Source organism: Triturus cristatus, chromosome 9 (genome assembly GCF_964204655.1).
Source record: "Triturus cristatus chromosome 9, aTriCri1.1, whole genome shotgun sequence".
In the NCBI taxonomy this organism is placed as follows: Eukaryota; Metazoa; Chordata; class Amphibia; order Caudata; family Salamandridae; genus Triturus; species Triturus cristatus.
This window is the reverse complement of record NC_140592.1, coordinates 183,774,122-183,801,385: the sequence shown is the minus strand read 5'-3', so window position 1 is coordinate 183,801,385 and position 27,264 is coordinate 183,774,122. Positions and strand designations below refer to the sequence as shown.

General features: G+C 41.3%; 1 protein-coding gene across 1 annotated transcript in view; it reads left to right on the top strand.

The window, feature by feature from the left end:
- LOC146797603 (uncharacterized) overlaps nt 1-27,264 on the top strand; it is a 327,128-nt gene that overhangs the window by 103,000 nt on the left and 196,864 nt on the right. Inside the window, exon 2 of the mRNA XM_085624705.1 lies at nt 23,848-23,978. Coding sequence (XP_085480831.1) covers nt 23,848-23,978 — 131 coding nt within the window. The remainder of the gene's footprint in view (nt 1-23,847; nt 23,979-27,264) is intronic.

The window sequence follows — 27,264 nt, the reverse complement described above, 5'->3', positions numbered from 1 at the left end:
TTTGATGCAAATAAGACACTCTCATATATGTAATTTCTAAAGGAAATGCTCTAGGTATTACAGTTTTGATTACATCAAGATGACGTCAGGCGTTCCACACTTTTGTAATAAATATAGAATGTTAGCAATCTAGTTGTTCATTGGGATACTGTTGAGAGGCCAAGGGCAAGAGCACGGACTCTGAAAATTGAAGGCAGGTAGGAGAGTGCAGAGGCAACAATTTGACCACACTGGGCAGGCAGGAAGGGCAGTAGCAGCACAACAGACTATGGAGGGCAGTGGAAAGGGGGGCAGGGGCAACAAACCAACAATACAGGAATGGCAAGAGAGGCTGTGGCAATATAATAGACCATTGTGGGCAGAAGGAAGAGGCAGTGGTAGTACAACCATACATGCCAACAGACCCATTTCAGCCAGGAAACGTCCAATGTTTTTAAGCTCAAATGGGCTTTATTTGATCTGTCTCCTGTCTACAATCTCCTCTTTTTCAATGTAACTCAAAGGGGAAAATCAATGCCCCAGTTTTTTTTCAAAATCTCCCTCTTACCAAGTTCAAGATGTTCGCAAGTATGGTACATTGGATCATGGTAGGCAGGAGGAATTGGGGTAGGGACATGGACTCGGATAACAGAGGGCAGGAGGGACATGGAGAGGTGCACCAAACTGACCCTACAGGGCAGGCATCAGGGTTTGCAGCAGCACAATACACCACACAGGGCATGCGGGACGGGAGTACAGCACAACAATCCATAGAAAGCAATAGGGAGGGGACAGGACCATACACATGGACAACAGAGAACAGAGGGGAAAGAGGCAATGGTAGCTAGCTGACCATAATGGACTGACAGGAGAGAAAGCTGCAGCATAACAGACCATAAAGGGCAGGAGTGACAGATCAGGGGCATTACAATGGAACAGACAAGCCAGGAGGGAGGGAATAGGGGTCTGCACATGGAGACAGAGGGCTGGGGGCAAGGGGGCAGGGCAGGAGCAGCAAGATGACCATGGAGGTCAGGCAGGATGGGCACTTGAAACAAGACACACCATGGAGAGCAACAATATGACTATGATGGCATACACACAGACCATGGAGGGAAGGTGGGAGGGGGTCAGGGGCAGCTAGCTGACGACACAGGGAAGGTGGAAGGGGCCATGGCAGCACAGAAGGCCATGCATGGCAAGCGGGAGGGTTAGTGGCAGCACAATGGCTATGATGAACAAGAAGGAGGGTGCGGGGGCATGCACAAAGGACCATGGAGGATAGAAGGGAGGGTCAGGACCTGGGCACAGACAAGAGAGTTCAGGGGAAGGGGCCTCACAACAGACAGCGCGGGGCAGGCAGGAGGAGCAGTTGCAGCACAACAGACCAGGGAGGGCAGAAGGGTGTGGCAGTAAAATGGACCATGGAGGACAGGAGGAAGGGGATCGGGGCATGGCATGTGGACAGGCAGGGTGGAGGTGGCAGGGACAGGTTGCAGTCATCTGACAATGCTAGGCAGGTGGGAGGGGAGTGGCAGCTCAACATAACACTCAGAGTAGATAGGAGTGGCAGGTCCATGGAACATGGTGGGCAAAAAGGATGGAGCAGGGGCATGCACAAAGACATCGGAGGGCAGGGGGAAGGAGAATAGGGGCAGCAAGCTAAGCACAGAGGCTAAGCAGGAGGTCAATGATGGGCCATAGAATTGGGCAATGGAGGGCAGGAGTAGTGGACTGGTACATCATGCTAAATGGAGGGCAGTGGCAGCACATCAGACCATGCATGGCAGGAGGGAGGAGGCTAGTCCATGGATTCAGAGGATAGGGAGGAGGTGGATGGGGCAGCAAGCTAACTGTTCAGAGAAGGTGGGTATTAGGAACTTTATTGTTTTTAAAATGTGTGTCTGTGCAAACTACTTAAAATATGAACAAGTATGCAGCATAATCACACTTTTATTCAGGAAAAAGAGGACGTTTGTGACTGTGACTCTAGGCTCCCTTGGGAGAAACACCCGCTGACCCTCCACCCCCCATCGCAAAATGTAATGCACGTGAAAAGGGTAGGTGGACGCAGTGTTATATAGAACATAGTCCTGAGAGCACGATTGAAAATGAAAACAAGATATAGTATATGGTATAAACTATGCACCAAAAAGTGTGATATAAGATGAACCGGGGCGTGAAATATAATATGCAATACATTGTGCGCAATGACAGATTAATTGGAGAGCGCGAGATAGCACAGGCACTAACGCGTGCTATGCGTTATGCGCCTTGGAGTGTAATATGCACAGGGCAGTGTTGTGTAACCTAACTAGTCTCTAAAGTTGTAATATAAAATATGCGCTGGGGAGTGTAACATTGCATATGCACAGTGACAAAGATATGGATCCCAGATTGTAATATGTATGGCAGAGCGCTGTCCGTTAAACATAGGCATCGAGGAAGGCACGTTAGATGGAGCAATATAACCCGTGCGAAGGCAAGTGTGGCATGACATATTCACGGGGTGATATTACAGTGCACATGGGCTAGAGAGTGTCATAGCATACGCACTAGCTGGTGGAATACAACACAGAGGTGTGTGGCACTCGGTGGGCACTGGTGGATGTAACACAGCATTGGGCTCAGCCAGGAGCACGCTGTGACTCTCAAGTGAGGTTCGTCTCCTTTCCAGAGAGTAAAATAAAAAGTATTACACATCCGGCGGTGGATGTGTGTTTTATTAACCGTGAGGGGGGTTTCTTGCATAGTTTGGTCGAATTTTTGTCGAATCCCCTTTGAATGGCTTGGTGTGCGTGTGTATTAAATGTGCCCGTCAATAGCTACCCATCTTTGTATAAATAAACAACAAGGGTGTCTACTTGGAGAGTACCCACCGGCGGGGGCGCCGGGATTAGGCAGGGTAGGGCGCCAGACACGTCAGAGCTTCACTAGCGGTGTAAATACATTCCACGTGGATTCATTGTATGCATAGTCGCGTTTTAATGAATATCACGCAAATCGTCATGGTGATAGGTACATACGGTTTGTACAGCATGTCATAGGTGTTTCTATAAATATATATTTTTTAAAAATAATAAAAAACAAAGGCCGGCCCCGGGGGATGGGGTCCCCGGGGCCATAAGTGGCCTGAGGAGGGGGGCAACGCAGCCCCCCTCCTAAAGAATTAAAAAGAAAAAGGCCATGACCCGGGGGTTGGGGTCCCCGGGGCTGATTAAGGCCTTGGGAGGGCCAAATTAATTTTTTTCAACAAAAAACATTAGGGTGCAGGTCCTGGGGGATGGGGTCCCCAGGGCCAATAAATTAGAAAAAGAAGGGGGACACACAGCCCTCCTTCTTAAAATAATAAAATAAATAAAAGACCGGCATCGCGCCGGAGGCCTCGCCCCCTCCTTGCAGCACTCTGCAAACGCACCCCCTGGCCAGCTTTAAGTTGGGGAAATAATTCCCCTTCAATACTGAGGGTCCCTGAGGGCCAACTAGCCCAACAGGTATCTCCAGTATGCGCCAGGGAGCTGCGTTGCAGACAGGTCTTCTGAGGCCACGCTCCTTTTTACACCTCTATGCAACGCAGCTCTGTGGCGCTTACTGGAGGTACCTAGTGGGCTAGTTTGACCCTAGGGACCCTTAGGATTCAAGGGGACTTAATCTCTCAACTTAGAACGGCCACAGGGCGCGTTTACACAGTGGTGAAGGGAGGGGACGGGGCCTGAGGTGACATGTGCAAACACGCCCTGTGGCGCGTTTTAAGTTGGGGAAATAATTCCCTTTCAATCCTGAGGGACCCTTGGGGCCAACTAGCCCACCAGGTGCTTCCAGTAAGCGCCACTAAGCTGCGTTGCAGAGAGGTGGTCCAGGCCGTGCCATTTTTAACACCTCTCTGCAACACAGCTCTGTGGCGCTTACTGGAGGTACCTAGTGGGCTAGTTGGACCCTAGGGACCCTCAGGATTCAAAGGAACCTAATCTCCCAACTAAAAACGGCCACAGGGCGTGTTTACACAGTGGTGAAGGGAGCGGACGGGGCCTGAGTTAACGTGTGCAAACAAGTCCTGTGGTGCGTTTTAAGTTGGGGAAATAATTTCCCTTCAATCCTGAGGGACCCTGGGGGCCAACCAGCCCACCAGGTGCTTCCAGTAAGCGCCACTGCGCTTCGTTGCAGAGAGGTGGTCTAGGCCGTGCCCCTTTTTACATCTCTCTGCAACGCAGCTCTGTGGCGCTTACTGGAGGTACCTAGTGGGCTAGTTTGACCCTAGGGACCCTTAGGATTCAAGGGGACTTAATCTCTCAACTTAGAATGGCCAAAGGGCGCGTTTACACAGTGGTGAAGGGAGGGGACGGGACCTGAGGTGACATGTGCAAACACGCCCTGTGGCGCGTTTTAAGTTGGGGAAATAATTCCCTTTCAATCCTGAGGGACCCTTGGGGCCAACTAGCCCACCAGGTGCTTCCAGTAAGCGCCACTGCTCTGCGTTGCAGAGAGGTGGTGCAGGCCGTGCCCCTTTTTACACCTCTCTGCAATGGCGCTTACTGGACGTACCTAGTGGGCGATTTTGCCCCTAGGGACCCTCAGGATTCAAGGGGACTTAATCTCCCAACTTAAAAAATGGCCACAGGGCGTATTTACACAGTGGGGAAGGGAGGGGATGGGGTCTGAGGTGACGTGTGCAAACACGCCCTACGGCGCGTTTTAAGTTGGGGAAATAATTCCCCTTCAATACTGAGGGTCCCTGAGGGCCAACTAGCCCAACAGGTATCTCCAGTATGCGCCAGGGAGCTGCGTTGCAGACAGGTCTTCTGAGGCCACGCTCCTTTTTACACCTCTATGCAACGCAGCTCTGTGGCGCTTACTGGAGGTACCTAGTGGGCTAGTTTGACCCTAGGGACCCTTAGGATTCAAGGGGACTTAATCTCTCAACTTAGAACGGCCACAGGGCGCGTTTACACAGTGGTGAAGGGAGGGGACGGGGCCTGAGGTGACATGTGCAAACACGCCCTGTGGCGCGTTTTAAGTTGGGGAAATAATTCCCTTTCAATCCTGAGGGACCCTTGGGGCCAACTAGCCCACCAGGTGCTTCCAGTAAGCGCCACTAAGATGCGTTGCAGAGAGGTGGTCCAGGCCGTGCCATTTTTAACACCTCTCTGCAACACAGCTCTGTGGCGCTTACTGGAGGTACCTAGTGGGCTAGTTGGACCCTAGGGACCCTCAGAATTCAAAGGAACCTAATCTCCCAACTAAAAACGGCCACAGAGCGTGTTTACACAGTGGTGAAGGGAGCGGACGGGGCCTGAGTTAACGTGTGCAAACAAGCCCTGTGGTGCGTTTTAAGTTGGGGAAATAATTTCCCTTCAATCCTGAGGGACCCTGGGGGCCAACCAGCCCACCAGGTGCTTCCAGTAAGCGCCACTGCGCTTCGTTGCAGAGAGGTGGTCTAGGCCGTGCCCCTTTTTACATCTCTCTGCAACGCAGCTCTGTGGCGCTTACTGGAGGTACCTAGTGGTCTAGTTGGACTCTAGAGACCCTCAGGATTCAAGGGGACTTAATCTCCCAACTTCAAACGGCCACAGGGCGTGTTTACACAGTGGGGAAGGGAGGGGACGGGGCCTGAGGTGACGTGTGCAAACACGCCCTGTGGTGTATTTTAAGAGGTAGTTTTAATCCCCTGCCCTATTATATACTAGGGGCTTACAGAGGAGGTCATGCTAATCACAGGGGGACCCCAACGCATAGTGTTCCCTAGTGTATGTAGATGTTTTCACTGTATTCTGAGTGTCTTTTAACATAGCACTGGCTCTAGGACTGGTTAGTCAGACTCAGTTACCACCAGTATCCGTCTGAAAAAGTTGAGGGTACAGGATGATTTTGCAACAAGGCTTCTTTCTGCTCTTCTGTTTGTTCTTTCAGCACGTTATCCTTCTTCCTGCACTTTTCTTCGTCTTTGAGGACTTCTGTTGCTTCTTTCTGCATTTCTTTTTTTTCTTTCTGTGCGTTTTTTCTTCTTTCTTCACATGTCCTATCTCTGTAGGCATAGTTCGAAAATAGCATCTAAAAAACCTTTGAAATTCACTGAAAAAAACATAGGTTTCAGGCACGTTATAGTTAGGAATTAGCACTTAAAAAACCTTAGAAATTCACTGAAAAAACCATAGGTTTCAGGGGCGTTATAGTTAGCTGGACTTTTCACTCGTACAAAACCATTGAAATTCCCCCGTTATAGTTAGTTCAGCTAACTATAACTCGCGCGCCCGCAATGCACTGCTGATGACGTCACATATTACATCACTCATGACATGGTCAGTGACATCACTCATGACATCACTGATGACATCTCAAATGACATCACTGATGACATCATCCTTGTGATAGAGTGGCAGACCTCCTCTCCCCCTAATATAACCTTTGCTACACACATTCAAAAATAGAAACTAAAATTTTCAAAACAATGGACATACCAATACCAATTACAACAACCTATTCAGTAATTCTAAGATCCACATACACATCCACTCATTCACCAACCGTCCTATACAGTCACTCATACATGTACTCACTCATCATATGTACTCATACACCTATACATCCTGTTACACAACGCCACTCATCCATAGAGTTACTCACACACATAGTCGCTCATGCTAATAAAGAATCAAACATCCATTTACTTGCATATACAGTTATACACACACCACCACACTTACTTCTACAGAAACGTACACATACTTAGTCTTTTAAACAATCACTTATAGAAACACATACTTATTCATACAGGAACTCTTTCAATCTCTCACTCTCACATATACTCACTTATGTACACCAATAGCTACATATACTAGTTTAAAACATATGTAGTTTCTCATAAAGACACTATTGAGACAGTCATTCACTCACTAACACACCCATGCACACACTCATCCACCCATACAGTCCTGCACTCATGCTGTCTTCAACACATACAAACAGTGAGTCACTCATTCATGCACCTATGCACTACGTAATACCCCCCACCGAACCATACAGACACTCAGACACTCATACTGATACTCAAAAAACCAACTAATAACCTATATAGACACTCATGTAGCTACTCACCAACCCATGTAGCCACTTATACACAAAGTGAGAGACTTATACAGATATTTACATATTTAAACATTACTCACTAAGCCATGTATTCACTAAGATACACTTAATCAGTCAGTTATACAATCAATTTTTCAAAAACAATCATCCATTTAGACACTTATATACCCATTTATTCTTCCATCGACCTTGAGATATACATATATAAAACATATCTAATTTTCAGAAAAACACACATTCACTGGATGATGTCATCAGCGATGTCATCAGTGATGTCATGAGTGATGTCACTGACCATGTCATGTGTGATGTAATATGTGACGTCATCAGCAGTGCATTGCGGGCGCGCGAGTTATAGTTAGCTGAACTAACTATAACGGGGGAATTTCAATGGTTTTGTACAAGTGAAAAGTCCAGCTAACTATAACGCCCCTGAAACCTATGTTTTTTTCAGTGAATATATATATATATATACAAATATATATATATATATATATATTCACTGAAAAAACCATAGTTTCCACACACGTTATAGTTAGGAATTAGCATTTAAAAAACCTTGCAAATTCACTTAAAAAACCATAGGTTTCACACATGTTATAGTTAGCTGGACATTTCACTCGTGAAAAACCATTGAAATTCCCCCGTTATAGTTAGTGCAGGCAACTATAACTCACGCGACCGCAATCCTCTGCTGATGACGTCAGATATTACATCACTGTATTTAGACACTTATTTACCCATGTCTTCTTCCATTAATTTTTAGCTATACATATATTACAAATATTTTTTTTTCAGAAAGACACATATGTCATCAGTGATGTCATATCTGACGTCATCAGCAGAGGATTGCGGTCGCGTGAGTTATAGTTGCCTGCACTAACTATAACGGGGGAATTTCAATGGTTTTTCACAAGTGAAATGTCCAGCTAACTATACCATGTGTGAAACCTATGGTTTTGTAAGTGAATTTGCAAGGTTTTTTAAATGCTAATTCCTAACTATAACGTGTGTGAAACCTATGGTTTTTTCAGTGAATTTGTACGGTTTTTCAAATGCTAAGTTATGTATTTTATTTTTTTTTAAGGTTTTTCACCGTGCGCGTACCGTACGCGCACGGTGCGCTTCGCGCACCGTGCGCGCGCCCACGTTACGCAGTTTACGGAATTTTTCCGTTTCTATCGTACGTGCACGCTACGCGTACTCCGCGATTTTTCGCAAAAAAATTAAAGGAAATTTTGGCCCTTGGGGGTCCTTCTGGGACCCCCTGACAAAGGCTAGGGGGTCAGGAACTGTCCACCCTGCCCCCTTTTCATGTTCTCCACCTTTGTTTTTCACCCCCTCAGACTGCGAGAGACAAAATGGCGGCCGACACTTCCTGGTTTCAACCGATTAGAATGTTTACTAAGATCTAACAACCAATCAGAATCACGCTCGCGCACGGCAGCGTGCGCGTACGGTAAGTTTTACCGTACGCGCACGGTGCGCGCTTATAGATATGTATATGCTTTTAAATGCTATTTGCTCAGGAAATACTGAACAGATTTACACCAGACCTGCAAAAGGCACACCCCTGACCTGAGGACTACCTCTCTGCCAAATTTCAAGTAATTCTGTTCAGCCGTTCGGGCTGTAGCTTGGACTAAAGGTCCTATGGAAAAATGCATGGGGAAAACGCGTTTTGGGACCCCCCCTTTTTCTCAGCCCCCGCTTGACGAATCCCCCCGAGACTTTCAGGGAAGGAGCGGAGCGCCCCACCTATTTTGAAAATTTCGCGAGGATTCGTCAATCGGCGCCAAAGTTATTCCAAATAGAATGTTGCGGATTTCCTATGGAAACACGATCCTAACTATAACTATCTACTGGCGACCGCCAGTAGATAATATATATATATATATATATATATATATGAATGAAAAAACGCCACTGCCAGTGCTTCGCTCGAACACAGAGACGAGAAGCGGACCCAAACGATTAGTGCCAATCAAAAGTGCTTTATTGGTTGCCCAGCCTGTCCGCCATAACGCGTTTCGACCCCCACTCGGGTCTTGATCACATGACACATTGCTGACGGTACGAGTGGTATTTAAAGTGGTAAACAGGAAATGAGTTTCAGGTGTCATTGCAGCCTGTTTGACATAGAAGAAATACTACAACATGTCGACGTATATACACAGTAAGATCAATCATTATATAAATACATAGAATAAATACATACAAAAATATATAAATCTTTAAAACCTGAATATATCTAAAAACAGATTTTCCTATGTTACTGTGTATTTGTTATTGAGATTATTTACAATATTCACAAAAATCTTTGTTTGCGACATTTATTTAGGGTGTCAAATACACCTCCCTGTATTACTATTCTAAAATTCTTGGTCAATATATAGCTGACATTCCCCTCAGTGACTGGCTATCCTTTTCCATTCAATGAAATAAATGAAAAATGAGTTTAATACCGCCCAAGTGGGCCGTTGTTATTATAGCCAATAACTCCTTTGTTACAACCACAATTTAAACAAACCACTCAAAAAGTTTGTGCAAAATAGTGCAAAAATAGTGCAAAAGGATGAAATCCTTCCTCTAAAAAAGATATATGTTCAAAACCAGTTAGTTTCCTTGTTTAAAAAACAGTTAAAGGAAGATGTATGGGATCTAAATTCATATATGGTATTACCAACTCCCGGTAATAGGTGTTTCATTTTCATTTCCTCAGATTTCAGATAACCCTATCTATGAACTGTTAATTATTTGAAGTTATCACTCCCCACAAACATGTCATGAAAATACCCATTAATTTAGTAATTGACTGGTCCTATAAGCAGGTAAAAAAGTCCTCACTAGCATTTAATCCAGCCGGATTTTTTGTGTTGAGCTCTAAGATGTATCGTGTCTCCAAGAGGCGTAATTTGCCCTCTCGGTTACCCCCACGCTTCATTGGTGGAACCATGTCAATAACATAGTAATGGAGAAACTTGGGGTTACACTCGTGTAATAGCTCAAAATGTCTAGCGACAGGATATGCCTGATCCTTTCCTGTAATTGCCCTGATGTGCTGGAGTATCCTTTTGTGGACCGGTAACCTAGTGCTACCCACATATTTCAGTCCACAAGGACACTCCAGCACATACACAGCATATTCTGTCTTGCATGTGGTTCTCTTCTTTATCAGGGTGGGTTCAGACTTAAAAGGACTTATATATATATATATATATATATATATACATACATACAGACATACACACCCTAGAGTAAAAAAGGGTGTGGTGTGCCTGCTTGTTAGAAATGGTGGTTGTAGTAAGACAACCTCTGTTATCCCCCTTAGTAGCTTGGCAAGGGCAGTCAGGCTTATCTCAGAGGCAATGTGTAAAGCCTTTGTTCATACACACACAGTAACAGGACTCCAAAAATGGACTCCAAAAAATTGCCAATATTTAAATGAATAAAACAAAACCAAATGACAAAATTCCAACATACAGTAGATATATCACTTTTCAGAGGTTAAATAAGTTCAATCCATAGAAATCAATCGATGTGTTTCTTTTAGCACAAAGTACATTGGATGTGATGAAACATGTGCACAGGAGGTGAAGCACTTGAAAAGCACAGCAATGCATCCATTCCTTACTCCTAGGGGAGGTGATGCATTGGGTACTTACTGGCATGTGAGGTGATGTGTCAGTTTCTTACTACTACGCAGGGGAGGTGATGGGTCGGTTCGTTACTGTTAGGGGAGGTGATGCGTCAGTTCCTTACTTGAAGGGGAGCTAATGCATTGATCTGTGGATGTGCAGCATAAGTTCCTTACTGCTGGGAGACTTCAATTAAAAAATCAGCACCGAGGGACAATGCGTTGAAAATCCAGACGCGCTGCGTCGATTCCACATAGATGAAGCAGGTGGTGCACAGGAGTTGGAGAGGTGCCTCATGGACTTTGGTAATGGGGTGCTCAAAACTCATGCTGAGGTAGTTCTTCTGATGCACTGCAATGGAAATCTGGGGCCTGCGGTGACCGGGAACCATGCTCCTGTGCTGATAGTGGTGATGCGTCTAAGTTTGTAGTGATGCGTCAATAAAAACAGATGCTGGGAGTCGATGTGTGGATTTTCTCCTTCAGTTCACCAGATTCTACTTCCAAGGGCCGATGAATGAGATTTGACACTACTTGGTCAGGACTCTCAAAAGGCACTGGTATGTGAAGTCTTTGATGTCCCTGATACCTCCTAACAGGAGGCAAGCATGCACAAGCCCTTGGAGAACCTTGGAAGCAGGATACAGAAAGCAAAGTCCAGACCATTCACTCCCAGGACACAAGCAGCAAGCAGCAGGCCAGCACAACAAAGCAACAGGCAGAGTGGAGGTCCCTCCTACAGCATCCAGCTCTTCTTCCCAGCAGAATGTCCTCTATCCAGAAGTGTTCTGATTTGAGAGTGTCAGATGCCCAATACTTGTACCCCTTTCTACATTTAAAGTAGGCAAACTTCAAAGGAAAGTCTTTGTTATGTGCAAGACCCTGCTTTTCCCTGACCTGGCTCTACACACACACAGAGTTGGAGACAGCTTTGTGTGAGGTCAGGCACAGCCCTAGTCTGGTGTTACTCCTCCCACCACTGAACGTCAGGAAGACCCACCAGCCTGGTGACTGCCCAACAGTATATAGAAGGCACACCTCAGCTCCCTTTGTGTGACTTTCTAGAGTGAATGCACAAAATCCCAACTGTCATCTTAACCCAGATGTGGATTCTACAGACAGTCAGTTGCACAGAATGGTTAAGCAGGAAAATGCCCCCTTTCTAATAGTTGCATTTTCAAAACACACAACTTAAAAACCAACTTCACCGAAGATGTACTTTTAAATTGTGCTGCAGGCCCACTAGCAGCATTTGATTTACAGGCCCTGGGCACACCTGGTGCACTTTACTAGAGACTCACTAGTAAATCAAATATGCCAAACATGGATAAACCAATCACCAATACAATTTAGACAGAGAGCATATGCTCTCTAACACTGATTAGTAGTGGTAAAGTGTCCAAAGTCCTAAAGCCAACAAAACACATCAGAAAAGAATAGGAGGAAAGGCAAAAGGTTTGGGGATAACCCTGCAAAAAGGGCAAGGTCCAACACAGCTCCTGAGCAGCCCCTTAGAATGGGGCTGATTGTAGGGAACCATAGGGGCCACTGGAGCACTGAAGCTCCACGACATTAAAAAATGTTGTCGGGTGTTCCGTGTGGGCCTCAGGGCACCCCCGTGTAATAAAAAAAGTATAACAAAAATATGTTGCCTGTTCCTGTGTAGCACATGGGGCAGTTTTAGGTAGCTGGTGGGTCCACTGAGGTCCTGGGGCTCTCCTTAAGGCACCCAACAAACATTTAAACAAGTGGGTGTACAAGGTGGCCACCAGAACATCCAAACAGAAAAAAAAAACATAATGAAAGATTAATAAATGAAAATCAGGAGATGCTCATTCACTATTCACTGCTCCAGAATCGAGTGCCACATAATGCTCTGCGAGGACTTTAAAAAAATATTTTGGGATCCTGGTGGTGCCCATAGAAGGGCCAATGGCACCACCAAGCTTTTTTGTAATGGTGGGGGTGGCAGTAGAGAGTGCAGCAGTCCTCCTGCAACATAAAAAAACAGTAAGACTCCTGGATCATTAAATCCTTGACCCCAGGAGAGCTTACCATATTCTTATAATACATTTCAGGCTGGAGCTCTATGCTCCTCAGCTAGAGTCCCATTGTGTTTTTTTAAAGCTGCATGTTGTGGCCTGAAAATAATCCTACATTATCATTTTTCTATGGCTATCACTTTCATTAAACATTGCTATGTGCATTATATACAATTGAGTATATGCATGTAGATGTTTCATCGTCTACCTTGGAAAAGAGTCACTGTCAGTGCCCCTCACCTCTCCATTACCAGCAGCAGAATCTATCTTTGACCAGTCAGGAGTTAGATTGTTTCTTCTTCCTAGGACCAAGAGGGCTCAAATTCAATGACACGAAGATTTCCTCTTACTAAAAGCTCATTGAGCATCTTCATTGCCTCTCTATGTGTATACTTTTTTACTTTATCCTTGTCTTTCCCATTCTTTGCAAATATGATAGACTGTTTGTAATAAAGTCGGAGTTCGCCTTAGTGTAAAGTATTTAGGGGCAGATTTACAAGCTCCTTGCGCCACTTTTGCGTCACTTTTCCCATGTTAAAAGTGACGCAAAAGTGGCGCAAGGGTCTTGTAAATCTGCCCCTTAGAATGTAAGCTTCGTAATAGTTTTAAACCTATGGGTGGTTTTGGTCCTGCACGAGGATCAACTGTCACGCAAACGTTGAGCATCCCTACAGTTTGCAGTGCATGGTGTTATTAAGTTGTGCAAGCACTGACATAAACCGTTAGTACACTTGGGCCTTAGAATCTTCATTCAAGCCATCAATCCACCTGAACCTGGTATCTCAATTAATTACTGTTAAAGTAATACCTGACAACAAACTGGATTTGGTTTACTTGGGCACAATGTTGTTAGGTTTAAACTACATCAATTCACTAAATAAAGAGACCCTTAACGTTAACGTTATGTTTGCTTATATTGGCACACACACAGAAATCCACACAAATACATTTTTACTGCAAGTGCATTAGCTCAACAAACTATCTTATTTGCACTGAAGCCTTGACCTGCATGTTACATACATCACTGTAGTAGCACACATTCAGCCTTGTGAACTGTTTCTTTGAGATTAATGCCTGCAACCCTGAGGTGGCACAATTTCAATGGCATGTGCTCAAGTCAACATCTATTTATTGGCAGTGATCCTGAAGCTGTTTTAGGTCACAAACAAAGGCCTCAACAATTAGATAGATTTGAAGGGCAATAACAATAGTGTTTCTTTTTCTGAATACCATCCTCGGTCCCACCGTCCCTGTGATGCCTCCAAACCTCTATCGTCCAATACCTACCAAGACTCCCAGCTTTCATTGCAGCATCTTTTAAGAGAAATACTCAACAAGAGTTATTGACAAATCTCAGAATCATACCACCCCATACAAATACATCTCCATATATGTGTCTCTTGTGTTATTTCCACTTTCAATAAATCTGTATAAAATCAACGAAGAAAAACAATAAAGCATAGGTGGTGCTTGAGGGTAATTTTCATGTGAAGGTATTGCCAAAAAAATTGTATGGTTAGAGGTCTTAGAATGTCTCCGCCATATTTCATATACATCTATTTATTTCACTAAAAGTTCATCTTATAATAAAGGCCACAAACATGTCCATTTGTCTTTTTCACAAAAAAGAAAACAGTCAACCAAAATGTACCCCATAAAATTAATAATGTTGTATTCCTGGACACAATAATCGCAATATCAATAACTTTAAATGAGATCTACATCGGGGGGCAGTAATGGTATGCTGGTATCATTAGTTATTTTATCTCAACTATGCAATATATTAACAACATTAGGAGAAAATATATCAAACCAATAGGAACCTGTAAACATTTGTAAATGAGATTTAAATGGTATGAAACAAATAAACTATTTTTATTACTTTAAAATAAGTCATGGAGGTTTAGGCACTTCTTTAATTCTAGGAGCGTGTAACTGTGAAATGCGGGCAGTTTTGTTTAAAAAGGTAGTTATGGGCAGCCACAAGAGATCTCCTTTAATAGCAAAAGCAATTGGTTAAACGTGGTCTGTGGTTGTAACACACTCCATACCACCAAGCCTGAAAAAACACCTGAGAAGTGTCCTTCCAGGATTTCGTAATTTGTTGAAAGGCAACAGCCAGAAGTAAGGGCCAGATGTACGACGCACAAAATAGCGCCTTGCAAATTGCGAGCTTTTTGCGAGGCGCTATATTGCATTAACAACAGTGTTTTCAACACTGTTTGCGATACCCAATGGGGTCGCAAATTGCGAGGATCATCAATATTCATGAGCATCTCTCAATTTGCAAACCCATTGGGAATGGCAGGCCCTCCCAGGTATGGTGGCCTGCTCGGCTCAGCAGACCACCATGTCTGGGACTGCTTTTAAATGAAGCATTTTTTTTTTTTTAATGCAGCCCGTTTACCTTATAGGAAAACGGGATGCATTTTAAAAAAAGCAATGAAACGTTTTCATTTCATTTTTTAAGGGAAGGTCTTGGTCTCTGGGACCACTGGCTGCCCTTAAAAAACTACTTTCCCCTGCATTTGCAAAGGGGAAGAGGTCCCCCGGGGAGCCCTTCCCTTTTGCAAGTGCATTACCACCCTCTTGAAGAGGGTGGTAATTTGCAAGTGTTTTGCTTCCACAAATGCGGTCGCAAAACATTCATACATGGGCTTGCGATTACTATTAGGAAGGGGACGCCCCTTCCTAATAACGAGTCGCAAAAGCTATTTAGCGAGTTGCAAAAAAATTGTGACTTGCTAAATAGGCTTTGTACATGGCCCAACAGGTTTTTGCATGCGCAAACGGGTGTGCAAACCCGTTTGCGCATGCAAAAACGGTCGTACATCTGGCCCTAAATCTATTATATGAAAATGTTTGGATTTGGAATTCCAATAATCGGAAATACTACCTAGAAAAATGTTAATAAATTAAATGGGGCTTGCGTATTGAAAATAGAATTTATTTTTTGCCAAACTTTAAACCAAACATTATAAATAATAGGGCATTCAAAAAGCATGTGTTTAAGATCCGCTGAAGGTTGAGAACAAGACCAACAATTGAAAGATACAGCAGAATCAATTTTATGTAGTGTAGCACAGGTGATCAAAAGGCAGTTATAAATAAAGAATAAAGTTTGAGTTGCATTAGCTGCTCTAGACGATTTTGTATTTTAACCCAAACTTTATTCCAAATTGGACTAGAGAAAGTAGCTAGCAGATCAGTTTCCTAAAGAGTCTCTACCTCTGACTTAACTCTATCTTCCGGAACAAGAGTAAGATATTTATATATTTCAGATGCAGAAGGCAATGCGTCCAATAAATTCTGCATAGGAGGAGGAGAGGGAGAGATTATTTGATCAAGAGAGAGTTTGTTATAAGACGATTGAGTTGCAGAAATAAGCAAGTGGTATTTAATTGCATATGAGTCCGGAAAGGAGAACAGCGACTGCACTATTTGAAATGGTAAGGGAGAGATAAGGATGAAGGTCTTGAGGTAAAAGACAAACACTCCTTGAGTGTAAAAGGATGCCAAGAAATTTTTTCAAGTTCTGTCAATAAAGGATAAAGTATAGAGTTGTTTTCTTGTAATAAAAGCGATGTTTGTTTAAGACAGAAGGCTAAATGAAATCTGGAAAATTAACTCCACGCAGATGCTTCAGAAGTTTAATAAGTGACATCCTAGATTTTGTATTATTCCATAAAAAACGAGATAAAACAAAATATATCTTTTTGTATTGGGACTGTGGAATATTAATTGGCATATTTGAGATATAAAACAATTTAACGGGCACTAACATCATTTTTATAGTGTCAAGGTGGCCCCACGAGGATAACAACAAAGGATTCCAATGCGATGTGTGTGTAAGAAGAATTGAATGAAGAGATTTCAAATTAAGGGCTACAGTATCTTTAACTGTATTAAAGAACCATAGACATAAATATTTCATTTTATCTTGATTCCAATGAAAGGAAGATGAATTAAAATCCGCATGAAAACATAATTTGTTTAGAGGGAGGATTTCACACTTATCTTCATTTAGTTTAAAGCCCGAGACAGACGCAAACTGATCTACTTCTAATAAAAAGGATGATAATGAAGTTTGCTGGTTTGAGATAAAAAGCAAAATATCATCAGCATAAAAAGAATTTTTGATCTGAGTGTACCCATAAGTAAACCCTGTAATCTGTGAGTTAGAGCGAATCCTTATTAAAAACGGTTCCAAAGCAAGTATAAAAGGGGAGAGCGGACAACTTGTCGAACACCTCTATGAAGAGGGAAAAAAGGAGACATAGGGCCATTAACCAAAATAGATGATTTAGGGGAGGAGTATAACAAAGAAACTTAATTAATAGATTTAGGACCAAAACCGAACCAGGAAAGCGTGGAAAAAATGAAAGACCAACTAACTCTATCAAACACTTTTTCAGCGTCCAAAGAAATATATGCCAGAGAACATTTATAGGATTTGGTTTTATTAAGCACATAAAAAAATAGTTGAATATTATCTGACATATGCCTACCCTTTTTGAAAACACATTGTTCTCTCCCTAGTAACTGGGGTGATAATTTATTCAAACGAAGAGTTAATATTTTTGCGCACATTTTATAATCTAGATTAATAAGGGAAATAGGACGATAATTTTTACACAACCTTAGGTCATTATTATCTTTAGGAGGGAGACTCTTGAAAGGAGCCACCTGATGTCTGAGAAGAAAATAAATAATGGAAGAGTTTTTGTAGTTAGGGTAACAAAAGTGAGAAAAAATTAGAATCAAATTCAATGGTAAAACCATCAGGTCCGGGAGCTTTGCCGCGCTAAATGAAGTGAATAGCATGAGAAATATCCTGGATTAGGATATCCCTCTCTAACATGGAATAATCAATGTCCTGACGTGAAGGCAGAAGAATGGATGATAAATAGTGAAGAGGATCATGGAGATTAAACTGAGATTCCGGAGTGTATAGCTTGACAAAATTTTGTCATTTCCAGAAGTATCTCCTTATTTTTGTGTACATGCTGATTAGTAGAGGTTAGAATAGAATCAATTTTTGTAAGTTCTTTTTTGATTTTAGGATAACTGGCAAGAAGTTTCCCTGCTTTATTTTGACCCCCATAGTATTTCGCACTAGATTTAAGTAGATTAGCATTGGCACATTCTGTGGAAAGTTTATTAAACTCGAATGTAGCAGATACTAAGTCATTTAAGATTTGTTCTGAGTGAGAATTTTAAAAAGAATGCTCCAATTGCTTAATACACGTATTAAGTACTTTAAACTTTGTAGAGGTAGATTTCCGTTTCTGTGAAACAAAATTAATAATGAAATCTCTAGAAACGGCTTTAAAAGTATCCCAGATAACTTGAGGGGATATGTCAAGGGATTCATTTTCTTTGAAAAAAGTGTTAGAAAATTGTAGAAAGGTATGTGTAAATTGCAAATCCAAGAGGAGAGAATGGTTAAATCAACACCGCTTAATTCTCTGGGAGGGAGGAAGAAGATCCAAATCCAAGGTGACTGGTGCGTGGTCAGAAATCAAAATGGATCCTATATCAGAGTAAATGACGTGCTGTGCTAGAGCGTTAGAAATAAAAATATAATCTATGTGTGATTGGGAAGAATGTACAGGAGAAAAGAAAGTGTATTCCTGATGTGTTCAATTGCACATCTCCAGACATCAATAGGAGATCGTTGGGATAATATCGACTTGAACTGAGAATGAATTTGTGACGATAGAAATCTTGATTTGAAGCGTCTATCTATGATGAGATCAATAACCATATTACAATAACCTCCAACAATCAAATACTCATCAGTATAAGTCATCAACTTGGATAACACCCCTGGCCAAAAGGAATTATCTGGAATAGTAGGTGCATACAGACTAATAATAGTGAGAGAAAATGCATCAATAAGTAAGGAGACTGAAACCCATCTTCCTTCACCATCAACATCTTGTGAAACAATTTGTATAGCAAGGCATTTATGGCATAGAATATCTACACCATTATGTTTCCCTGAGCCCAGAGATGGGGAAACATGACCAGCCCATTGTCTTATCAGTTTAGCCACTTCTTTGTCTGAAAGATGGATTTCTTGCAATAGAACAATATCACCTTTTAAGTTGCCAATGTGAGACAAAACTCTTTGACATTTTATAGGGGACCCTAAACCCTTCACATTCCATGAGATAAATCTTAAAGTCATTTATAAAAATGAAAATTAATTTATAGAATATATAACAGGTAGCAATAACTGACTTTCTGTGAAAACTATATAACTGAACAGCAAAAAATATTACAGACTAGACCTGAAAATGTAATACCTTATCAGAATAAATTGCATAGGAGGTATAACTTGAGATTAGAGAAAAAGAGAGAAAAAAGAGGAGAAAAGAAGACAGAAAGATATAAAAGGAAGAGTGGATATGCAGAGGAAAGTTAAAACAGAGAACTAAAAATAAACAAGAAATTGATAAATGCTTTCCGTAAAAAGAAAGTAGAAGAGGAGCATGAAAACACGAAAAAAGAGAAAAACTAAAGAAAAACAAAACCCATACAAAAAATATAAAAAATAAAATACCAGGAAAGACACACAAACTTCGAGGGTGGTGGAGCCACATAAGGGAAACAGTACAACAACTGGAATTCTCTGACACGTGCACGGGAGGAAGGAGAAATATCATCAAGAATGTAAGAGACGTCACATGTACGACTCATGAAAAAGGCATTACCTGAGAAAAAGAGGAAGAAGAAATCTGTTATAAAAATACTGATGCCACAATATAAAAAACATATAAAACATATAACCAAGAATGTATGACATATTAACAAGAATTATTGAAGTTAAATTAGACAGTAGGTCGAGAAACTTCCATATCTTCTAGCCTGCAGTTGTCTCAAAATTAGGGGTGGGCGGAATTTGCGTAATTGCGTTATGCAAATCTCCGCGAAACGGTAAAATCTCCGCGAACACGCAGAAATTCCGCGAACACGCGGAATTGCTTGTTCGCGATGCTTTTTTCCTGTTCGCAATTGCTGTTTGCGTGCTCGAGGAGAAATATCTCGCGAACATGCATTTTGAGAACGCGAACAAGCAAAAATTTCGCGAAATCGCGGAAAGCAGACTTTTGAGCAATTTCGCGTTCTCCGCGGAACGCGAAATTACGCAAATTCCGCAAATTCCGCGAGCGGAACGGAATTTGCCTCCCAGGCCTACTCAAAATCGTTGAAGAAGACAAGGGTCCTCATAGGTCGTGGTCTTGTTCTTATAGGTGACTTTAAACATGCAAGGATGGATATGACCGAATCTGGCGTTAAGATTTCTCGGTGGTGGCCTCATGTTCAATAATTTCTTCCAGCGATCCGCTGTTGCCTTGGCATAGTCCTGAGCAATGAAAAGGGTGAATCCGTGCCAGGAGACTCTACCCTTGACCTTGACTGCTTGCAGGACCTTCAACAAGTCTGTGTATTCTAGAAAATACAAAATAACTCCTCTTGGTTTATTGGATGAAGACGCAGAATGTGACACAAGACCTAAACGATGAGCTCCCTGAATGTTTAATGGTGGAGATTCCGGTAGATCAAGATTTTTTTGGAGAAATGACTGAAAGAAGGAGAGAGGATTAGGACCTTCAAGAACCTCTACCAATCCATAAATATGTAGATTGTTGCATTGGTTGCAATTTTCAAGATTCTCAACCTGCTTTTGAAGGTGTGAAATTTGGGATTGCATAGAAGGAACGTGAACTGCAACAGAGTGAAAAGAGTTCATTTTGTTTTCTAAGTGAACAACCCTGCTTTCCATATGTGACCATTTATAGTCCAATTGTTCAAGGCAAATATTGGTCTCTTCCATGTAAGGTTTAAGAGACCCCATCTCCTCAAGAATTGTTTCCATAGAGATTGAAGGAGGAGATATAGTTGGCGAAGGTGGGTCTTTTTTAACCCTTTTTCCAGATGAGAGGGTTGACAAGCCTGGTAGTTTGGATGCCATTTTGGAACTTGGAAGTGAAATTCTTGAAGGCAGGAGATTTAATGCTGCACCTTGGTCGGAAGCTGCCATGTTCTCTTGAAGAACGCAAAAAGGGTTGAAATCAACCGCAAAAAATTAAGAACTATTGGTAGAGCGACGAGTAGGTTTTGTTCTCCCCATGCACAAGATAGCATAAAAGGAATACGTAGTCAGAATATTGAAAAGGCTTGATAAGGCACACAGCAGACCAGTAAATAGGATAGTACTTTATGTCAAAAAAGTATGGTCACCAAGAAGAGTAAATGAGGCAATCTTGGGAGAAAAAACTCCAAAAGCAATTCCAAAAACCAATACAAATTATTTGAGGACCACTGAAGAAATGTAAGCAAAGTAACTGCCATGTAAAAGCATTATACTTGAATAATAAACATAAGCAGGAAGTCCAACAATGAAATTTTCACAGCTTACTTGGTTGAAAACTCATTGGTATTTATGACTGAAGAGAGAAACATCATTGCGATGAAAACAAGACGGTGGCTGCACTCCCTGAGGAAAACGCGATGTGAAATAAATGCCAAATGTGGATCTCCTCTCACCGTGTTGGAAAACAGATGTAGGCAGCTTCACAGGACGTCGCCTCACATTTGGGAGTCAACAGCGGGTTTCTGCCGTGACATGAAACAAACGTTTCCCGTGCTGCAATGGAGCTCACAGCGGAGCAGCCATTCCCGTCGGCATCCAAGCCACGCCCCTGGAGTTATAGATTTCTGAAGATGAGAGATTCTGTTTCCCCACCTGTATGTTATTGGCAACATTATAAGCTAATCATTTTGTGAAACTTTTCGGGGCCACTCTTTGTTTTCTAACCCAAGGAGCACTTCGTAGTTAGGAAAATAGGCTTGGGAAAGAGAAATCTCGCATTTAGTACTACCTTGTGGTGTTGCTAGCTGCACAAAGAAAATGTCAGACCTGCATTGCTATTATTTAATAAACCGTTGCAACAGCATGATGAGGCCCAAAGAGATCAGGGCTCGGGGTGAAGAGCACTGACTGCACTTCCCCTTGCGACAGAGCCCTGCATGTCTTTAAGATTCAGAATTTTGAATCAGGTGAGTGACCCTAAACTAGGCACTTAAAGAATAGATACGTTTCTAATGGTGCAAATTCTAAGCTTAATGAAATAAGCTGTCTTAAAACTAAAGTACACCCGCTTTTGTTACAAATTCTGTTACCAAACTGAGATGGTTGTTTCATATTTCTGGAACCATATTTGAATTGAAAGTTGGCATAGGCTTTTACTTGCGAGCAAGAACTATATTGGTCTTAAGCTTTCCTTACCATACTCAACTAACCGAACACTTTTACAGAGTCGGAGCAGAAGAAGTGGCTCGTGGGCCATGTGCTGGTTATTGAGCCACAAATGGCTACCTTGGTCCAACCGCAATAAAGTATTCCACATGTTGGTTTGATTGCTTTTTGATATATAACACACATGTTACATAAAAAATAATTCAGATTTACTTTACAAAACCTACATAAAATAAAAACAAATCGCAACCTTTGAATGGCTGGGAGATTTAACTATATGTAATCACTGCATAGAAAAATATACCATTCAACAGCCAATCACTCAGGGACCTAAATATTTATGGGGCGTTTTAGAGAATATCTTAGCATTAGAGCTGCAGATGCATCACTTAAGAATGTGGGGGTAGCGGAGGCGGAAATACGCATTTTGCAATAATGATAATCTGCAATGTGGTGGAACAAGAGGTTAGCATCTAAGTGTGAAGTGGTGAGCATGAGAGCAAGAAACAGAGCCCGGTGTGAACTTCCTTTCTGAGATGATAGCTTTACATGCTTTATATCTCCAAGCAACCACAGCACTGGATGTTCCATGATATAAAATAAGCAATGTAAGATGTATTTAACAGAATGTTGTCGTTTTTAGCAATATACAGAGGTGATGACTTTTAACTGCATATTGAGTCCTATGTATGTATAAATCACTGTAATAAGAGATGGTGGAGTAATACACTGAGCCCTTTTTGGAAATCAAATTTGTTAATATTACATTGATATGGATCACACAGTAATGACTGCAATCCGATGCCTCAAAGCACTGTCTGTACAAGGCCACTTTCAGGGTCCTTTATCCCCTGGAGGATGGTATGGCAGCCCACCAGGACAAGAAAGGCATTGACACTGCATGACTTGCAGGGATCTCACAGCCTTTAGAACACAACCTTCTTTGTGATAGTTGCTCTGGTTCCAGATCACTTTGCCAAGCAGCCACTATGTTGTTTGGTACACATGGCAAAGTTATTTGTTTACAAAAAAAACAACCTACCAAAGCAGCAGCTTGTTTATATGATAAATATAGCTCTGAAGCATATAGAATTGTTTGCCTCTATGTTGGGGGTCATTGTTTGATCTAGAGATGGAGGCCCCATCCTAAATATGGTAGCGCAATGGTCATAGTGATCCGGTAGCTCAGTGACGGGGGAGCCAGCTGATGCAATGCCTGTGGTTACGCTGTGGTTTCCCTGAATCTAAATGGGGTGAGGGCACTGTGGGTTTGTGATGTGGGTGAACCGCTATTTTTTAGCAGTTCACCCACTCTACCAACCTCTAATTGAAAAGCATTGATTCAGCCAGACCCAATGGGGTGCTTATTAATATAGGAATATAAGAATGTAAGAAACCGGTAGGCAACTGCAAAGTAATTCAACATAGCAACACTTTCGATCCTTTTTGGGTTCATGTATAACGCAGATGTCATTAAGTCAAACCTATAAACATGATTTGAATATGTGGCCATCTTTATGTTTCTCGTAATATCTATATGGAACATTAAGTTATTCTTGGCACAGAGAATACTGTTGTTTCATTTAAAGTGTTGCTTGATTAGTCATTTTGTCATATTTTAGATACTATGTTGCCTCTAGTTTAGGCTAGTTGGCATGTTCGAAATTGAAAAGGCTTCTCTGTAAAATATTGGTAAGCTATGCTTTGCCAATTGAAATCCGTTTTTTTAATGGCTATGTAAATAAACACCCAAAACATTCAACTCTATCAGAAAATATTATATTATCCCAAAGCCAATAATAATGCTTTGTCATAATTGTGATTTTTGTTAATTTTAGGATGATGCAATAGTTCATCTGGATTTGGACGGCGATGGAGAAGTTGATTTTCTTGAGTTCATTGAATTTATCACTGAAATTACAACAGAACTACAGAAAATGTACATCCGTAGCGTACTGAGAGACAACAAGTATGTGAATTATGAAAAACATATTTTAATGATGGTTATTTGTCTGAAAGCCCACAACTTCCTGTCAAACATGGATGCCTAGAGTGAAAAAGAACTTGGACATTTATCATGATGCTATTCAAAATGGTTTGGTGTGATAATGTAAAAATGATATGCATATGTTATTTCTCATGGATTCTATGACAAACATTGTTTACTATGGCTAGACTCGACAAAACATTGTCAGATGCCTGAAAGGCTCAATGTACAGTGACTGGGCTCACAACTGGAATTTTGAGGTTAGAAAATGATCTAAGCATCAAGCCCAATAATATAGCAGACTAGTTCATTGTAAGAAAAGCATTCAAGATTAAGGGACCTAAATATAGACCATTGTGGGTGGTTCACCTCAGTGACTAGCATGAAGGAAGATCTACCTCTGCCATCCTGCAGCAGACTACCCACTCAATCTAAAGATTTCTGCAGCTCTGATGGAGCATTTCTGATGAAAGTTCTTCTGCATGAATGGGGGTAGTACTTTCATCATAAATGTAATGCTGCATTTTGTCAGGGTGGCCCATAGTTTGATGAGGGTGAAGACGACTGCATCGCCCTGATGGGGTTCACTCGTCTGCCAAATTATAAATTGGTCCCAGAGTTCTTTATCATATCATTACTGAGATTTAGTGAGTATGGTGGCTTTGTCCAGCCCATCAGTGACCAGATTTTTCCTACTGTTTTAGTATAACTGGTTGTGGTATCAAGGAACTCAGTAACACTTGAACTCATAACTTGGGCCTCAATAAAGTCCTAAGCACGGGTAATGGTGTTCCCAGAACTGGAGGTTTAAATTGAGATATATGAAAAAAGTGATTTTTTCATGAGTCAGTAAATAAAACTGTTGCGATTAGATGGAAAGGGGATTATAATATTGGGATGGAGTACCATGTGTATATGAACTGTTACAAATATGATAAACATCAAATATTACATCTTGATAACTTCTGAACATAGCAGAATCTCTTTGGGCTTTTGTGGGTGATAACATGATCCTTGAGCGTCATGGGAACTAGGCCTTACAGTGCTGTATACTAATCACTGAAGGCATGATCCAAATATTTTGAAAGAAATTAAAGTGTTGTATGAAAATTGCCAATGGATACCAAGAAGAAGCTAGGGGATGCATTTTTCATGTGTGAAGACAGGAATTATGCAAAGAAAAGTGTGATGGAGGAAGTAGTTATCCCCTGTCATGCAAAATTCAGTAGCAGGTGTGCATGCCTCATCGTAGGTTTATTCTTACAATGCATTCCTCTGTTTCCAGGTCAAGTACTGGATGGTATTAATCAGTGAAGAAAATACCTTTTCCAATGCACCACTCTGGCACTAGATCTTATCAGTCAGTGAAGATATAACCCTATTTACAGGACAGGTATATGATAATCGAGGATAAAAGTCATGCTAATTTATCTGAATGTGTAGGTGGGGCCGAATAGTTCAGGATGGTTGAGTGTGTGTTTCTCTCTTATCGAAATAGTATGTAATACAACACAGAGGGGCAATGCTACAATAAACCAAAGGTTAAAGGCTATTTATGAAAAGATGCTATGGGAGTTGTCAGGTAAGTGGTTCCTAATACCTAATGCCCTTAAATTATGTTTGGTAGGTGAAAGCAGAGCAACTTATTTGGCTGACAAAAATGCAGAAATGGGCTGTTTCTTTGGAGGTGTGCAAATACTGACAGTGCAAGTCATTAATTAAAAACAGTTTAATTAGGCAGGAGTTAGGTATATGTTTCTATACATTTTTAATTAGGTATACATTTTACCTTTTTTAATTTTGAATATATCTATACCTTTTTAATTAGGTATATCATAGGTACATATTTTTATACCTCTTTAATTTTTTATATTTTAGTAATTAAAGTCAGTTTAATTAAGCAAGAGTTAGGTATATCTCTTTTTAGACAATGGAGGTGAATCAGAGTGTGTAAATCTGCAAACAGAAAAAAAGACAATTACACAGCAATGGATTATAACAGAAAGTCAACACTTAAAAATTGATTATCCTACATTCAATTAATTCAAATGGCTAGCATCAAACATTATTTTCCCTCCCACCTTCATGTAAAAAAATTATGTTAAATTTACATCAATGTCAATCACAACAGGCTACATTTCTGCTCAAAGAACTGAAATGCAGAGCCATCATCTGGACATACATTAGTCAATATTATCGCCAATAGCAACATGAAAATGGAATTATCTAAATCTATTTCCTTACACAATTGTTCAAAGTACAGCATTTAACTAAGAGCATGGAGCTGCACCCTGACAACTATTTTGGTCCTATAAGTTGGCAGTTTAACATTTTACTTGAAAAAACACCATAGGCCCTAAGAAGCAGTGCATTATTTCTTTTAAATGCAAATGAATACGAAGAAAAAGGGGGCTTTTCAACAGCTCTGAATTATAAAGGTCTGCACGTTTAGGGTATGTCTACAGTTATTCCTAGAAGAATGCTACTCACCAGAACTGTCAAGAATAATTATCGCTGCACAGCTCTCCATGAAATATAGAGATAAACTCCCAATTGCATTCTGAGAATCTCAATAGAAGACCATTATTTTCTGCACATTAAGGGGTTATGGTCAAGTTCTAAAAACAATTATGTGCTATTAAATGTGTGAATAGTTGACCTATTGCTATTTTCGTAAGTTCAAGTCAGCCAGGGGATGAATCAACAGGGCATCAAAAAAGCTAATACATTTTGGTAAGAGCCCTACGGCATTATTCATTATCATAAATCCCTAATATTGCTTATGGAGTAGCAAGAGGATGCACACTCAAAACTGCTCAGTTGCAGTGATGAACAGTGACAAGCTCAAGAGACTTTTGAACTGTCTTTGCACTAGTTACACTGACTGCAAAACTGCATTGAGAGCAAAAACAAAATCTCAAAGGTTGTTAGTTTAGAAGTGCAGCTGTCTCCAGTATGTCTGTCACAGGTATATTTTAAGACAACAATTACTCGATTATAATAATCTAGGAAGAAACTCATTATACTATTTCTCCTACAGCACTTGCTATATCAGCCATTTATAGGGATGCCACCAAACGTTTCTTTCCATAAATATAGAAGACAGACTGCTAAAAATCATACACCACAGAATAAATGCATCAGAGAAGTAATATATGTATTTAAATACCACTTGAGAGTATTTTCAAGTAAAATCTAGCCAAAAGAATGTTCCATTTAGACCATGGAGTACTAGTCATTGTATTCATTCAAGTGATGACAACATTAT